At 40.7% G+C, this 18,221-nt stretch overlaps 1 protein-coding gene across 1 annotated transcript in view; it reads left to right on the top strand.

The window, feature by feature from the left end:
• The window catches only part of LOC115021846 (oxysterol-binding protein-related protein 10-like), a 43,973-nt gene that overhangs the window by 17,281 nt on the left and 8,471 nt on the right, over window positions 1–18,221 (top strand). Inside the window, exons 3-5 of the mRNA XM_029452563.1 lie at window positions 9,507–10,029; window positions 13,454–13,640; window positions 16,329–16,511. Of these exons, the coding sequence (XP_029308423.1) occupies window positions 9,507–10,029; window positions 13,454–13,640; window positions 16,329–16,511 (893 nt within the window). The remainder of the gene's footprint in view (window positions 1–9,506; window positions 10,030–13,453; window positions 13,641–16,328; window positions 16,512–18,221) is intronic.

Here is an 18,221-nt window from a genome sequence, read left to right as displayed (position 1 = left end):
TAATCTAATCTAATTTCGGGCAGAGGTTGGTGCAACTTTTGATGATAAGCTGCTCCACAACAATGTCTGGAGGGTTGCTTTAATACAAAAGCCAAAATATTTGTTGACTTCCTGCAAAATGAAGAGAAAATGGAAGCTATTGTATTTCTGACAGATATAATGTCCCATCTCAATGACTTTAATGTCAAGCTTCATGACTAAAACCGTACAGTGCCTGCGGTGCTTGAGAAACTGATGAAAATTTCCAAACCTGCTTTGAGGTCTTTGGCCTGGGAAAATACATTTGACTTTGCATTGAAAACCCATTTCTTGTTAGAAATGCCTGATTGAGCTCAAGAAAACCTCACTGTGACCCTGTCAGCTTCTGTAAAAGGTCCATGCTGATGATGCTCCTCCTTCAACATATTGCTGTGACTCAGCATTTTCAACAATCAACACAGTGAAGAACTCATAGGCAGACTTACCAATGCACAATCAGTGCCCCTGCCTGGATATCACACACTTTTGTGAGTTTAAGGACTTGGTTACACAACAAAGGTGTCATGCTGTTAATGTCCAAAGCTCTGGTGTTTTGGGAACATAAATAACATAATTTCATTTAGTGGTTGGTTAGTGGACCTCTAAAGCAGTGGTACCCAAATGGTGTGCATGCCGTGGGATTTTGAAACAATTAGGCCTATTGCATTTAACTGTACACAAGGTTATGAATGATTTGTTACGACTGATTGTTTTTCCTGGCCAAGGTCAGGGTCCTTGAACACAACACGAGCGGAACGTGTCATCACGTGGTCATGTCATGTCAAAAAAACTTAAATATTAAACGAGACGGTCATTGACATCAGCAAACGCAGCATGACGAGTGTAAACAAGAGAAAGGTGGATGTGGAATGTCGAACAAATGGACCAACAATGATTTATTTGTGGAAGTAAAAGGCCAGTGTGTCTAGTTTGTGCGGATGCGCTTGCGGTGATAAAATAATCTCGAGCGTCATTGCAGCACGAAACATGACAAACTGCACGAAATGAAAAGACTTACTTATATTATTTTTTATTCTATTTAATTATTGTGTACTGCCTTTTTACTTCATATGTTCTTTTGCTGTAACAAGATAAATGTCCCCGTTGTGGGACTAATAAAGGATTTCTGATTTCTGATAAAACAGAAAGTAAAATGCATGGATAAAAAGGTTGCTTTTTTGCACAGCATAAAAGAAAGGTGAAATGAATGGGCTGTGTCTTCAAATTTTTGCAGAGGTTATGAGTTCAATAATTAGTATGGCCCTCGAAGGATGTTGTAAAAAATATAATGGCCCTTGATAGGAAAAAGGTTCCCCACCCCTACTCTAAAGGATAAGAAGGTATAATTCAGTCTCAAACGGTCAGCCCTCCCCCTCCCTCAGACCCTCAACATGATGTAAAAATTATAATACAATCTGGCCGATCAAGTCATTTTCTTATTTAGTTGTTTTTTCATACCCTTTCAAATCACCCATTCACATACCATTGTAATAAAATAAAAATCTAAGTTTATATAGTCTTATTGTTCAGCTGCAACCCCGGTGGTGTGAAACAGACTTGGAGCAAATATAAAATAAATATAAGAACATAATTCAAAGCGGTAAAGAGGTTTAGGTTAATATCTAATAAACACCCACAACATACATAAAAGTACCCGGAGCAAAGTAACACAAGACAATGTACACAATCATATATATTAACTTATTTGTGTAGTTATAATTAGGGCTGTCGAATTAACGCGTTAATTTCGATTAATTAATCACAGAAAAATTAACACGTTAAAAATATTAACGCAGATTAATCGCGCTCCTAGATGCCCCTGACTTTTGGTCCGACAGCACGGAGCACGGAGCACGGAGCTCTGACAGCACCCGTCCCTGGCGCCCGTCCCCCCCGTCGCACGGAGCTCAGAAAGCACGGAGCACGGAGCTCTGATTTTTGCAATGTTACGTAGATGAAAGAAGGAAGTCCTTGAGATTTGTTTTATGTGGGAGTTAAAAGACAGATCCTGATCAAAGATGACGCCAAGATTCCTTACAGTGGTGCTGGAGGCCAAATTAATGTCATCCAGAGCTTCTATGTCATTAGAAAATGCGTTTCGGAGGCGTTTAGGGCCAAGTATACTAACTTCAGTTTTGTCTGTGTTTAACATCAAAAAGTTGCTAGACATCCAAGTTTTTATATCTTTAAGGCATGCTTGAAGTTTAGCCAATTGATTGGTTTCGTCTGGTTTAATTGATGAATATAATTGGGTATCATCCGCATAACAATGAAAGTTTATAGAGTGGTTCCTTATAATATTGCCCAAAGGAAGCATATATAAGGTGAATAGAATCGGTCCAAGTACAGAACCCTGCTAAACTCCAAGACTGACTTTGGCTGTCATGGAGGATTTATCGTTAACACATACAAATTGAGATCGCTCAGATAAATAGGACTTGAACCAGCTTAGTGCGGTTCCTTTTATGCCGACACAATGTTCCAGTCTCTGTAGTAGAATGTCATGATCAACATTGTCGAAAGCAGCACTGAGGTCTAACGAAGACAAGAACAGAGACAAGTCATTTGTCTGATGCCAATAGAAGGTCATTGGTAACTTTCACCAGTGCCGTCTTTGTGCTATGATGAACTCTAAATCCAGATTGAAAAACCTCAAATAAACTATTATTATGTAAAGAAATCACACCACTGTTTTGCGACTGCTTCTCAAGGATCTTAGCGAGAAAGGGAAGGTTAGATATCGGTATATAGTTGCTAAAACCTCTGGATCAAGACTAGGCTTTTTAAGAAGTGGTTTTATTACAGCTACTTTAAAGGATTGTGGTACGTAGCCAGATAATAGAGACAGGTTGATCATATTTAAGAATGAGGTGTTAATTAAGGGTAAAACTTCTTTAAACAGTTTAGTTGGAATCGGGTCTGAAAGACAGGTTGATGGCTTAGACGATGAGATTGTTGAAGTTAGTTGGTTAAGGTTGATTGGAGTAAAACAGTCTAGATATATTTCAGGAGTTACTAATGCTTTTGAAATTCCGGAGGTTGAAGTTAAGTCATTACCAATTGAGGGCAGGAGGAGATTAATTTTGTCTCTAATAATTATAATTTTATCGTTAAAGAAGCTCATGAAGTCGTCACTACTGAGAGATATAGGAATAGAAGGCTCTGTAGAGCTGTGGCTCTCTGTCAGCCTGGCTACAGTGCTGAAAAGAAACCTGGGGTTGTTCTTATTTTCTTCTATTAAGTAAGATTAATAAGCTGCTCTGGCATTACGGAGAGCCTTCTTATACATTTTAAGATGATCTAACCAGACTAAACAAGATTCTTCCAATTTAGTTGAACGCCATTTACTTTCAAGATTTCTCGACTTTTGTTTTATTTTGCGGATTTGTAAATGAAGCAATGGAGCTTTCTTTTTCTGTTTTATGATCTTCTTCTTTAGAGGAGCGACAGAGTCGAGTGTTATTCGCAGTGAGGCTGCAGCGCTATCAACAAGATGATTAATTTGGGAGGGACTAAAGTTAGCATTGGAGTCCTCCGTTATATTGATATTGAGTCCTGGTATTGAATTAAGTGCTGATGGAATCACTTCCTTAAATGTAGTCACAGCACTTTCAGGTAGACATCGAGCGTAGGATATTTTGCCTACTGTCCAGTAACAGGACTTCAAAAGTTATTAAAAAATGGTCTGATAAAAGAGGATTATGTGGACACACTGATAAACTTTCAATTTCAACACCATATCCCAGAACAACGTCCAGAGTGTGGTTTAAAGTTAAAGTTAAAGCCTTTTATTGTCATTATACAAAAAGTACAACGAGATTCTCAGTCTCAGTCCACTCTGTCTCAGTGTGCAAAAAATACAAAGACATACATAACATTAAAAACACGGCAGTAGGACAGACAACATAAGCAATCATACGGGGGAATAAATAGTTAAAAATGTTGATTACAAATATTGATATAAAAATAGTTTATACTTTTTAAAAGTGCAATCAGAGTGAGTATATGTGTGAAGATGGTTATGGTTATTGCATTAGGTGTGGTGGTTAAGCAGCCTGACGGCCCAGGGATAGAAACTGTTTTTTAGTCAGTTTGTCCGTGATTTGAAGCTCCTATATCTTCTCCCAGAAGGCAGGAGAGAGAGCAGTCTGTGAGCTGGGTGAGAGCTGTCCTTTAGTATTTTGTTTGCTCTGCTGAGGCAGCGGGAGGTGGAGATATGTTCCAGAGAGGGCAGGGGGCAGCCAACGGTTTTCTCTGCCATCCTAATCACTCTCTGCAGGGCTTTCTTGTCCGCAGCTAAACATCCAGCATACCACACAGAGATGGAGTATGACAGCACGCTCTCGATGGTCGCCCGGCAGAAGGACACTAGCAGCTTCTTGTTCAGTCTGTTCCTCCGTAGCACCCTCAGGAAGTGTAGTCGCTGCTGGGCCTTCTTAACTGCTGCAGTGGTGTGTGCTGTTCAGCTGAGGCTCTCCGAAATTTGAACCCCCAGGAACTTAAAGGTGCGGACCCTCTCCACTCTCTCTCCATTGAGGTGATGGGGGGGAAACCTAGGCTTGACAATTTTTCCACTAGTAAGTAAGGTATGATGGTGTTAAAAGCTGAGCTAAAATCGACAAACAGCATCCCGATGTAGTTCCCTGGGACTTCTATGTGGCTCACAGCTGTGTGAAGGACCGTAGCGATGGCATCATCCGTGGATCTGTTAGCTCTGTAAGCAAACTGATGAGGGTCGAGGGAGGATGGGAGACTGGCTTTGATGTAGTCGGCTATCTGTCTTTCGAAACATTTCATCACCGCCGATGTTAGGGCTATGGGCCTGTAGTCGTTGAGCTCACTGACTGGTGTCTTTTTGGGGACAGGAATGATGGTAGCCGTCTTCAGACAGGATGGAATGCTAGCTTGTGACATGGACAGGTTGAATATCCTGGTCAGGGCCCCTGAAAGCTGGTCAGCACAAGCTTTGAGTACTTTGCCGAGTACTCCATCGGGTCCTGCGGCTTTACCAAGATTCACAGACCTCAGTGTCTGCTTCACCTGATGTTCTTAAAAGGTGAGAGGTAGTATGGAGCTGGTGGTATGCAGGGACAGGGGCAGAGTAGAAAAGTGGGAGGGTCTGCTAGCCTCAAAGCGGGCAAAGAAGTGGTTTAGTTCCTCTGCAAGAAGGGCGTCAGCTCTAGTAGTGACAGATGTTTTGCCCTTATTGTTGGTTAGCTGGTGAAGGCCCTGCCAAACGTACCGTATGTTGTTATGAGCGAGATTCTCCTCCACTTTCCCCTTGTAGCCCTCCTTTGCAGCCTTGATGCCTCTCCTCAGGTTCGCCCTTGCCATGCTGTACTGGGCTGCATCCCTCGACCTGAAGGCTGTGTCACGGGAACTCAGGAGAGACCGCACTGCTCTTGTCATCCATGGTTTTTGGTTTGGGTGGACCCGAATGCGTTTTTCCACAGTTACTGTGTCTGTGTAGAACTTGATGTACGATAAGACAGCCTCTGTGAGTTCCTCCAAGTCTGTCTGTCTGTTCAAATTAGTCCCACGCTGTGTGTTCAAAGCAGTCTTGTGCAGTTGTGAGAGAGCCCCCTCAGGTCAGGTTCTGATATATTTAACCACCGGCTTGGTGTTACTTCTTAACCTTTAAACAGTGAGTTGGTTCATGTACATTCTGACTGAACCCAATTGAATCTAATATTGAGATAAATGCATTATTAAGGCTGTCACTATCAACATCCACATGAATATTAAAGTCACCTACAATAATTACTTTATCTGTTTTAAGGACTAAACTTGATACAAATTCTGAGAATTTAGATAGAACTTCAGAATACGGACCAGGAGGGCGGTACACAGTAACAAATAAAACTGGCTTTATTGTTTTCCATGTTGGGTTTGAGAGTGTAAGAACAAGGCTTTCAAAAGAGTTATAGTTTAGTTTAGGTTTAGGATTGATCAAGAGGTTTGAGTCAAATATGGCCGCAACTCCACCTCCTCGGCCAGTGCCTCGAGGAATGTGAGTATCAATATGACCAGGTGAAGTGGATTCATTTAGACTGACATATTCTTCACGTCTCAGCCAGGTTTCAGTGAGACAAAATAAATCAATCTTATTATCTGATATTAAATAATTTACCAAACCAGCTTTCGTTGATAAAGATCTGATGTTTAAGAGCCCACATTAAATTTTTTGATTTAGTTGCACTTTTACAGGAGTGGTGTTTATTTTAATTAGGTTTTCATGTACAACTCCTCTTCTGTTAACCATAGATTTGATTAATTTCAGTGGTCGTGGGGCAGACACAGTGACTATGGGGATTGGAGTGGGTGACTGACCAGAAACACAGCACAGAGAAGTGTGTAAGACTGCAACTCTGTTTCCTGGTCTCAACTCCGGGTTGTCATGGATTAGGTCCACTAATAAACTTTGTAATATTATTGGATATGAGATCCGCTCCATTCAAAGTAGGATGGATGCCGTCACTCCTAATCAGGCCAGGTCTTACCCAGAAAGTCCGCCGACTCCACATTAACTTTAGTACACTCCGATTGACGCAATCGCGTGTCATTACCGCTGACGTAAATAACAATCTTACTGTATTTACGTTTAGCCTTAGCCAGCAGTTTCAAATGTGCTTCTATGTCGCCTGCTTTGGCCCCCGGAATGCACGTGACTGTCATCGCTGGTGTCTCGAAATGAACGTATCTCAAAAATTGAGTTACCGATAACCAGAGTTGGCTTCTCAGCTGGTGTGTCACTGAGTGTGGAGAACCTGTAAGAAACAGCAAGCGGTTGGTGGTGAACCGTGGGCTTCTGATAACACTTCTTTCGGACAGTCACCCACTCTCCCGGCTGCTCGGGCCCCGCCGGGGGACAGCTAACAGGAGATACCACTGGTCGGCCCGCACCGGCTATAGGGGGCTTGCTAACAGCTACAGTTGCTAACCACTGACTAACCATGGTGCGGAACCGCTCATCTATCCCTCTAAAACTCGCTTCCAACCCTGCGTATAAACTACATTTAATACACGTACCATTATCACTAAAGGAGGCAGAGCAATAGCTAAACATGAAACACACTGAGCAGGAGAGAGCATAACAGGAAGCGGAAGATGCCATCGCTAGCTGCCGAGCTACAGCAGCTAACGTTAGCAGAGCCGAAAGGAGCGTAAAGAATTGAGGATTTAGCAAGAGTCACTAAGAGAAAGAGGATAAGGAGAGAGTTGTAAGTGCTTAGGAAGTATAGGTTTAGATAGATGACAGGTAATTAGCCGATGTGATCAAGAATATAACAACATTAACTGAGTCAAGCTAGAGCTACCAAAGTATGCTACCAGCAACACAGAAACATTAACAACCGGAATTGACTCGCTTACCGTAAAGCACAGTCCCATCATATTCATATTCACTTATCTGTGTAGTTATAATATATATCATATATATCATATATATTCACTTATCTGTGTAGTTATAATATACATCATATATATTCACTTTGTATGTTATATGTTAGCTTCTTGTGTGTTTCCGTGCCACACGTCAAAGTGTATGCAGTGCATGTAGTGCAGGGGTCACCAACCTTTTTGATACTGAGAGCTACTTCAAGGGTGCTGAATAATACAAAGGGTTACTTGTTTGATACAAACTTCCTGAATAACATAGTTGCACAGTTCACCTTTAATGATAATATTATCATTAATAGTAATAATAATAAATATTCATATATGTGAAGAGATCACTTGTTAATGTTAATTATTCATCACAATGATTATTAACAATGATTTACCATGGTAGGAATCACAGATATATTTTAACATGCAACATTATTTATTTATGTTCTCAATCTATTTCAACATTTGAAAGTTAGAGTTATCACATCTCTGATATTTTTGTAAATATCTTTATTGACAGTTTTGTATGAATGAGCACATTTGTAGCATTTTGCTCAAAATCACACCAGTTATATTTTAGTACAAAGTATCACTTCTGTAAAAGAATTAAGGAAATCATTAACTGTCACATCTTCAAATCATATCCTGTTTGTACAAACCACTAACTTTGTAACATCGGAGAGAGTGGAGATCACATCGGAACCTTTCTTCTAGTCTTAGAACAGTGTTTTCAATAACCATCATTGCACCTTTCAAGACCTCTCCGTCCGAAAAGGCTTTCTTGTACTTCATTTAAATTGTGAAGCTCTAAATGAAGCTTCCGTTGCATTCTGTGACTTGTTCACCGGCATCGTGAAAAGAGACTGCTGCTGCCCAAAGCTGCCTTTAACTCACGGCTTGTTCTGCCCGCAGTGCTGCCAGGTGGGTAGTTACCATGGTAGCTTTTGTGACACGTACCAAAGTGTCTCTCCACAATGTACCGCTTTGCCATGGACCCGCAAATGAGACATATAGACTTTTCTTTCACTGTTGTAAAAAATTATTCTTCCTCCCAATCATTGTGTTAGTTAGTTAATAGTTAATAGTTAGTTTTCATTTGCTTTTCTGCCATGTTTAGCGTAAAAAAACGTACCTAGCGCCCCATCGTAACTTGTAGGTTGTCTCAGCGAAAAGGGAAATGGAGATTGAGCTTACAGGGTCAGAGTTCATATATACATAAAAAAAAATTGTTTTTTAAATTCTATATTCAATATTGGCATTTTAAAATACAGAATAATTGAAGTGTTATTGATTTTTTTTAAACAGCAAAACAATTAAATACAAATTTTAGATGGAGCTTCATGGTGACTAGTGCTATTTTTAGAACATGCCCTGTGGGCGACTCACGTAGTCCCTGCGGGCAGCCAAGTGAATCGCGGGTGACCAAGTGCCTGCGGGCACCACGTTGGCTACCCCTGATGTAGTATATACAGTGTATGTAGTGTATACAGTGTATGTACTGTATGCTGTGTATGTAGTGTATATAGTGTATGTTGTGTATACAGTGTATGTACTGTATGTAGTGTATACAGTGTATGTAGTGTATACAGTGTATGTACTGTATACAGTGTATGTACTGTATGTAGTGTATATAGTGTATGTAGTGTATGTAGTGTATACAGTGTATGTACTGTATGCAGTGCATGTAGTGTATGCAGTGTATGCAGTGTTGGCCTTTGCTGTGGGTGATTTTCAATATAAGAAAGCATGTCTGCTTACCGCTTTGAACAATGTTTTTATTTCATTTCATTATTTCAAATGTACTTATTTTATTTACTCCCAAGTCTGTTTCACACAACCAGGGGTATCCTGGCTGTGTTGAACTCTCTTCGTAGTACAGGCCTCAGGTATAGAAAAATTATGGATTGATGGGTATTTCGTAAGTTTTCGTTATTTTTTTCATAATGTTTAGCTAAGGCAAAACAGTTTCATATGAATGTTTTTTGTGGGGTATGTGATTGGTTAGGAATCAAGCTAAAAAGTGGAAGAATTGTTCATTCTGCACAATAATAAAAAAAAGTAGATTACACAGCCATATCTCCTTTTGTTGTCATCGCTGTCAGGTGGTGCTCCCAACATTCATCCTGGAGAAGCGCTCTCTGCTAGAAATGTACGCCAATTTCATGGCTCATCCCGACATGTTCCTCTCCATCACCTCCGGCTGCACGCCAGAGGAGCGCATGGTTCGCTTTGTGGAGTATTACCTGACTGCCTTCCATGAGGGCCGGAAGGGTGCTGTGGCCAAGAAGCCCTACAACCCTATCCTGGGTGAGAACTTCCACTGTTCCTGGTATGTGCCTCGGGACCGCATTCGACCTCTCAGGACTAACAACTGTACTGGTCCCAACTCACCACCCACAACAACTTCTACCATACTCGAGTCCCCACAGAGGGGGACGGATGGTAGCAGCAGAAGAAACTCAGACTGCTATCGTGTTCGTTTTGTGGCAGAGCAGGTGTCCCACCACCCACCCATATCAGGCTTCTACTGCGAGTGCAAGGAGAAGAGGATGTGTGTCAACACTCATGTCTGGACCAAGAGCAAGTTCATGGGCATGTCTGTTGGAGTCTCCATGGTCGGGGAAGGTAAGAGAACATGTAGCATGTGCTAAAAATGTGTATCTGCTTGAATTTCATTGCAAATAGCTGCACAAGGAATATGTTGATATGTTCCTGACCTTGAACAGTTTCCATTTGTGTGCACATGGCACAAAAGTGTAGTGTGAGGCCAACCATGGAGTCTAATAAAAATCACACCTCACAAGGTGAGATAATGATGTTTTGGTAAAATGTGGGTCTTTAGCTTTTGAAGTCTGATGACATTTTCAGACCATTGGAATGTTTCACAGAAATCCTCAGCAATATCATGATATTTGGATCATTATTAAAATAAGTTCATGTGGTTTTAGAAACAATAACAACATGTCAGAGCAGACTGTAGATTAAATGGGTGATTGTTGCCACAATCCGACATTCACAGCTGTTTGTAGACTGACAGCCTTTTCCGTCAGCTAAATAAATCCATACAGCCCTCTAAAACAGCAGCACTGGTGTGTGTTACATCTGCAGCCTCTGATTAGCAAAATGTTATACCAAAACAGAGTGCCATTATGCATGTGTAAATTTTATATTTTGTCGTTACCTTGATTCAATTTCACACAACCAACACCAGGCAGCATTGTGAGTAGGACATCATCAAGGTATAGAAAAGGACATACTGAAGATGTATTTGACACCCAAAGTTCAGAGTGACCTTACATTATTAATTCCCTCAGAACCAGTGGTTCCCACCAATACTGTCTCTGCATCATTCAGTTTTAGAATAACAATTTAAATGATAATAGAATGTGATACAACATAATATATTATGGAAAAGTTTTAGCTTATGCAATGATGTGAATTATTTCAACAAATACCTTATGACAACAGTACATTTAACTAAACTGAATGAAACCTGTGCCTGTGTGTTTGTGAGTGCGTGCGTGAGTAGAGGTGAGCTGTATAATGAAATTGTTGACAATTCAAACAATAGAGTGTGGGTTTTGTTCTTGTAGGTCTTTTAGATGAGGAACAGAGCAGTGTGTGTACATGTCAGTGTATGTCCATATGTGTGTGTTTTGGGCAAACAGATGTGTTTTGTTCGACCTGGGCCCATGGCAGCAGACTGGGCACAGGACAGCTGTCTGTTATATAAGCAGCAGGGAGGGAGGGCTGGAAGGGAGTTCAGGAGGCAGATTGACAACATAGTTTCAGACCGTCTCCCAATACATGGTCGAAAGTAGAGACAGGAGGATGAATCCAATTTACAACGGGGTTTACCATAGTCAGCAGGATTTCCTCTGAGGACAATGAATGTCTGTATGAAATTGCATGCCCATTCATTTAGTGGTTGTTGAGTTTTTTTCATTTGGACCAAAGTGGTGGACTTTGCCATCCCCAGAGCCATATCTGGTAGCGTGACTCTCCAAATGTACAATGAGCTGAGCACCAAAATACCACACCGATGGGGAATTTCAAGGTCACAAAAATGGTCTGTACTTCATGGTTGAAAGTAACTAAATAGACTTACTCAACATGTTATGTTACTTACTTAAACTACTTTCTGTTCTTCAGCACAGTTTTGAGTTACTTGTAATAATAATAATAAAAATAATAATAATAATAATAATAATAATAATAATAATAATAATAATAATAATAATAATAATAATAATAAGCTTTATTTGTATAGCACCTTTCTTACAAGAATTGCAGCCGAAAGTGCTTCACAGCAAAAACATAACAATTAGTACAAGATTAGACAGAATAAGAGCATTTACAGTACAATAATCACAGTGTTGATGTAAATGAGTCTGAAGTATAAAATAGCAGAAAATAGCAGTATTAAAATAGAATAAAATAACATTGGCACACCATTCTTGTAAATGTTTTAAACTATCAGGGCCATATTTTGAAAGCATGAGATCAACAATGGGCTCCTGTGGCCCTTCAACTGGTGTAGTCCCTTTGCTACCCATCCCTGGTAGTCTTTGTCAAACTCTTTATTGACCCTTGTATTTACGTTTACAGCGTCAACCTCTTTATTGACCTTTTAATGTATAAAACACAGACGTCTCCGTGAGTCCAGATTCTTTTGGCAAAATCTTGGTTAAAGCCCGCTTCATAAACAAACCCCTATTTGTTAAGTTTTATGAAACCTATCGGTTCAAACTCTGTATTGACCCTTGTGTTTATGTTTACAGCGTCAATCTCTTTATTGACCGTTCAACGTATAAAAAACAGACGTCTCCGTGAGTCCAGATTCTTTTGGCAAAATCTTGGTTAAAGCCCGCTTCATAAATAAACCCCTGTTTGTTAAGTTTTATGAAACCTATCGGTTAAAGCCAGTTTTTCTCCAATATATTCTTTAATCTTTCACTTTTCCACTAATTGTGTAAAGAACATGTAAACACTTTTATCAGAGAAACTTCCTCTTTTTCCCATGGTAAAACAGTCTATTTGATCTCAAGTTTTTCAAAAATGCATAGTCTGAAAATGTATCCTAGTTACCTTTACACATTCAATGTTAAACCAGTAATAATTCACCATTAAAAGGCTAAGATAAAAATATATAAAATATCACCATTAAAAGGCTAAAGTAACACTATTAAAAGGCTAAAGTAAAAATATACGTTTTTAGCTTACTTTTGAAGATATTGAGCGAGCTTGCCTCCCTAATGTCTGCAGGTGAAGTGTTCCATAGCTTTGGTGCATAATTGCAAAAGGCTGCATCATCAATTTTCTTTTGGATGTTTCTGGGAACATTTAATAAACCAGTAGTGGATGATCGTAATGTTCTTGGGGGCACATAGTGTACTAGATAGTTGGCAGTGTAACTTGGTGCGGTTCCGTTTAGGGCTTTGTATACAAGAAGGAGGACCTTAAAGTCAATTCTAAAAGTTACTGGAAGCCAGTGTAGAGCGGCTAACACTGGACTGATGTGCTCTCTCCTCTTTGTTCTAGTCAGCAGCCTCGCTGCAGTGTTTTGGATGAGCTGAAGTCTCTCCGTTGTTTTTTTTGGGAGGCCGGTAAAGAGTGCATTACAGTAATCGAGTCGGCTTGAGATAAAAGCATGGATTAGTTTTTCAGCATCCTTTTGATTTATAAATTGTCGGATTTTAGCTATATTCTAAGGTGGAAGAATTTTGTTTTTGTCACCTTGTTTATGTGGGATTTAAAGCTTAGATCTGAGTCTATGTACTTAATTTCAGTATTTTAACTTTATACTTCTACTTCACTACATTTCAGAGGAATATTGTACTTAAATAAAATTATTTAACAGCTATACTTTGCAGATTCACATGGTGTCTGCATGTCCATATGCTTTTCAATGCACATTGTTCTCTACAGCTTTGTCTGTCTAGCTACCCACTCAATATTTAAAAAAAATCTATTAATCAGCACATTAGTTTTACAGTAAACATCCACAGGTGGTTCTTCATGCTGTTAAATCTGTCCTGTTTTCTCCCAGGTGTGCTGTATTTGTTGGAGCATGATGAGGAGTATGTGTTTACTCTGCCCTGTGCATACGCCCGCTCCATCCTGACTGTGCCATGGGTGGAACTTGGGGGAAAGGTCACTATTAACTGTACCAAGAGTGGGTACTCTGCCACTGTCACTTTCCACACCAAACCCTTCTATGGAGGAAAAGTACACAGGTAGGCAGATAGAGCCAATATCTCCGTGTCTGTTGGCTCTATTTTCCTGAAACAGGACTGAAAAACGCAATTTTGTGCCAAAATGAGCACGGAAATCAAACTCTCTCCTCTCCCTTACCACAAACACATTAGTTTGGAGCCAAAACATTACAGGTGCAGGCAAAAAAAAAAGACTTGCACCAAAGTGTCGGTAGGAAACACTGTGTGTCTATGCAAATACTGTATGTGTCTGATTATATCTGCATAACGTCAGATGTAATTAGTCATGCAATATTATTGTTTTTGTATTGCAATGTTATTGTATTTGCATTGAGTGTCTTCATTTTGCACACGTGTTCTCAAATTGGTACACCACTGGCACCTTTTATTTTACTTACGTCCAGTGTGATGAAAACATTAGCTGACAGCGCTGTCAGTAGCCAATTAGGAGAGACGCTAGGATTTGTTTACTGATCTATTACCAGGACACAGTTTTTATTGAGTTGACAGATGATCAAACACACTTAAATATGAATCTTGTAAGTAAAACCTGATACTTGACATGTAGGAGTTTAGGGTGGGGTGGCTGTACTGTAACTGAGTTGGGTATCATCAGTATAGCAATGTTAAAAGAAAGCAATGGGATGTGATAATCGGTTTATATTGAGAAGGGAACCAAGCACCGATCCTTGCGGTACCCCAGTCTGTGACCCTTGGACATTTTCCCTTATCATGTCAACTCACCACCAGGGTACCTCAGGGCTCCGTCCTGGGTCCCTTCCTCTTCTCTCTGTACACCAAATCACTTGGCTCTATCATTCACGCTCATGGCTTTTCCTACAACAGCTATACAGATGACACCCAACTGATTCTGTCTTTTCCCTGGTCTGAAAGCCAAGTGGAAGGACAAATCTCTGCTTGTCTGGCTGACATCTAACAGCGAATGTCCGCACACCACTTGAAACTCAATCTCGACAAGCCCAAACTGCTTTTCCTTCCGGGTAAGGGCTCTCCCATCCAAGACCTTACTATCAACATTGGCACCTAAGTTGTTTCCTCGGACTCGGATTGCAAGGAATCTGGGTGTGACACTGGACGACCAACTGTCCTTCAGTGCCAGCATCGCTGCAACAGCCTGCTCCTGCAGATACACACTTTACCAGGAGGATAAGTCCCCTACTGACTCAGAAGGCGACACTACCTACATGTGCCATCCGACCTCTACAGCTCATCCAGAATGCAGCAGCCCGACTGGTCGTTAACCTACCCCAGATCTCCCTCACTACACTGCTCCTCTGCTCCCTAAACTGGTTAGCAGTGGCGGCCCTAATACATAGACACAAGTAGGGGGACATATTTTGGGAAGTATAGGAAAACCTATACAAATTCCAGTTCAACAAACAATTGATAATTAATTAATAATAGGATGTTGTACATCAGGGCTATTCAACTTCATTAGCAAGTGGGCCAAATAGGAAACTCACTGGGGGTTTGTGGGCCACAAAATACTTTGTCAATGAATCACTACAAATAACTCTTACTTACAGTAGTGTTAATACTTACTAATACATGAAATGAACTAGTCACGTGCATCCCTTTTTTTCACTTTAATTGTGTCACCATAATTCATTGCAGAAAGCAACCAGTCCAAACACAAAAGTAGGAAAGCTATGGTTACAAGGCTTGACACTTTAAAACTAAGGAGACATGAGTTTGTTTCCCAACAGGTCCATGTCCACTAATGTAGAAAAAAATAGGAATATAATAAAACAGTATTCATCACATTAGCAGTAAGTAGCTCTGTTTATAATATCCTCAGCACTTCCAAACATACATAAGGTGCTTTTAAAACAAGTCCATATCCATAGAATGAAATACTAAATGTAAATAGTACATAGTAAAACAGTAGCTATCATACTCACAATAACATACATATCTTAATAATTTTTACAATTTACTAATAATAATAATAATAATAATAATAAATTTAATTTATATAGCGCTTTTCAAGACCTCAAAGCCGCTTTAATTTAACAGTAAGTAGGCTTGTTTGAATCATCATAAAGCAGTTCTGTCTTTGCATTTACACTAAGAATACATTACATGCCTAAGTCAGGTGATGTACTACTATAGAACTACAAACATATCAGACTTCTGTCATGTTGAGCCTGTTTGAGTCAGTGAGAGAAATAACACTGCCTTGATTTAGCTATTTCAGCATAGTCTGGCTCATAGGTGGTAAGGGCAATCCTGAGACACTTATTATATATATCGAATTTTTGTTGTTGATATTCACAACTTACTTTTCACATTGAACAGGTGCTCTTTTAATAAATTATATTTATCTAGTTTATGTGCACGTTTCCGTGTTTACTGCGTTGCTGCTTTGCCCATTCACATTCTCTCCTCTACTCTGCTTCGCCACACACACACACACACACACACACACACACACACACACACACACACACACACACACACACACGTGCGCACACACCTACAGTCAGTCAGACACAGAGCGGAGGAAAGGAAAGGAGATAACTAAAAGCAGGGATGCTATCGAGGCTCTCTCTTGTTCCGGGCAAAAGCGACCAAAAGCCACTTGACTCCGTTCAAAAGATGCTAGCAGTCCCTGTACTTTCCTTCTCTGTTCCTTCACGTTTCTTCGGCTTTGTTTGTCAATCATCAACTCATGTTAATTTCTTACAGAGTAACAGCAGAGGTAAAGCACAACCAAACAGGAAACATTGTGTGTAAGGCCCAGGGGGAGTGGAACGGGATGCTAGAGTTCACCTACAGCAACGGGGACAACAAGGTGATCGATACCTCCAAGCAGCCAATCATCAAGAAGAAGATCCAGCCTCTAGAGAGGCAGGGCCAGTATGAGTCACGGTGAGTCTTTGTGTTTCTGTTTATTACAGCGTCAACGTTGTAGTCGAGTAGCTTAACAGGCTCACATAAAATGAGAAATCCCCTATTTGAAAAAAGATGTTGTCAGTGTTATTAGCGCACTCGCTTTAATTAAAAACATAATTTTTGGATTTTTGGACTGTTATTTAGGACTTCACTGTTTTTAGGGCTTCCACATTATTTCCTCTAATACATTGCAGTGCAAAAGACTCAACATGTGAAACATGTGAATCCACAGTGAAACTGTTTTAAATTAGTAAAAGTAAAAGACCAGATATCAAATCAAATCAAATTTATTTGTATAGCCCAATGTATAGCAGCAGGCGCAGCCACGATTCCTGATCCTGACGTAAACTTTATCAGTGGCAACCTGCCACATGAGACACAGAAACTCCGGGGATGATACCCCGGATGATGAGTTAGTAACATACATTTATATAAATGCATACAGATAGAGAGGGATGGGAGGAGAGAGGTAGAGAAGAAGTTTTATGGAATGGATTCAAGTGAAATTTACTGACCGAAAAGCATCTTATTAATGCACCATTCCCAGTAGATCAGCTGATCCACTTCAGACCATTATAAGCAACTTGACATAGATCTCAGTATGAGTACATGTGATTTTGTGTGTGGATGTTTGTCGACCCTCCGCATTCGCGTCGGGCCGAAACACGGCCCTTAACTGTGATATAATGAGCATATATCACGGCCTGTCATGAGCTATTGCTTAAGTATATACATATGTGGATATGTGTAATAAACAGATGTATGTACATTAAACATATGTAAGTAGTGACACTTCACAGAGCTCAGGGGTTCAACAGCGGTACCGTCTGCGGGACGTTGCTGGGGTACTTAATACTTAATACTTTATTAATCCTGTGTGCCTTCTTCCTACACCGCTGGGTGTAGAGGTCCTCCATGGATGGTAGCTCTGCCCTAGGGATGTGCTGAACAGTTATTAACACCCTCTGTAGAGTCTTAAGGTTAAAGGGGGTGCAACTGCCATATCAGGCCACGATGCGGTATCCTGGAGTCTATGTAAGCTGCAGAGGAAGAAGAGCTGCTGTCTCGCTGTCTTGGTGATGTTACTGGTGTGATGAGTCCACGTCGGGTCCTGAGGTGAACCCTGAGGAACCTGAAGCTGCTGACTCTCTCCACCGTAGTCCCGTGATGGGGGTGTGTTGCCCTCTCTATTGCTTCCTGTAATACACAATCTGCTCCTTTTGTTTTGCTGACGTTGAGATGGAGGTTGTTGTCCTGGCACCAAGATGTCAGGGCTCTGACCTCCTCTCTAAGCTATCTTGTTGTTGTTGGTTGTCAGCAAACTTGATGAGGGTGTTGGAGCTGTGTGTGGCCACTCAGTCCTGCATAAACAGGGAGTAGAGGAGAGGGATGAGCACACAACCCTGAGGGCCTCCGATTGTGTTGAGGGTCAGGGTGGAGTATGTGATGTTGGCCACCTGCTACTCACTCAACCCACAACTTTGGTTGCGGGTTGAGTGAGTAGCAGTACCTGCACAAACATCTCGTTCACTGTAATATCTGTCTCCACAACGTGGTTCACCTTCTTCACCTGGTCCAGGAAAATGACAACAGCGGTGTTCATCCGTGTGAGTGACCTCACGCTGCCATGTCTGACCTTTTCCCCCACAGCTAGTCCAATATCCTCCACACTGCACGGGAAGCCGG

The sequence above is a fragment of the Cottoperca gobio genome, chromosome 16, assembly GCF_900634415.1.
Source record: "Cottoperca gobio chromosome 16, fCotGob3.1, whole genome shotgun sequence".
NCBI lineage: Eukaryota > Metazoa > Chordata > Actinopteri > Perciformes > Bovichtidae > Cottoperca > Cottoperca gobio.
This window is presented reverse-complemented; position numbering and strand designations above follow the sequence as displayed.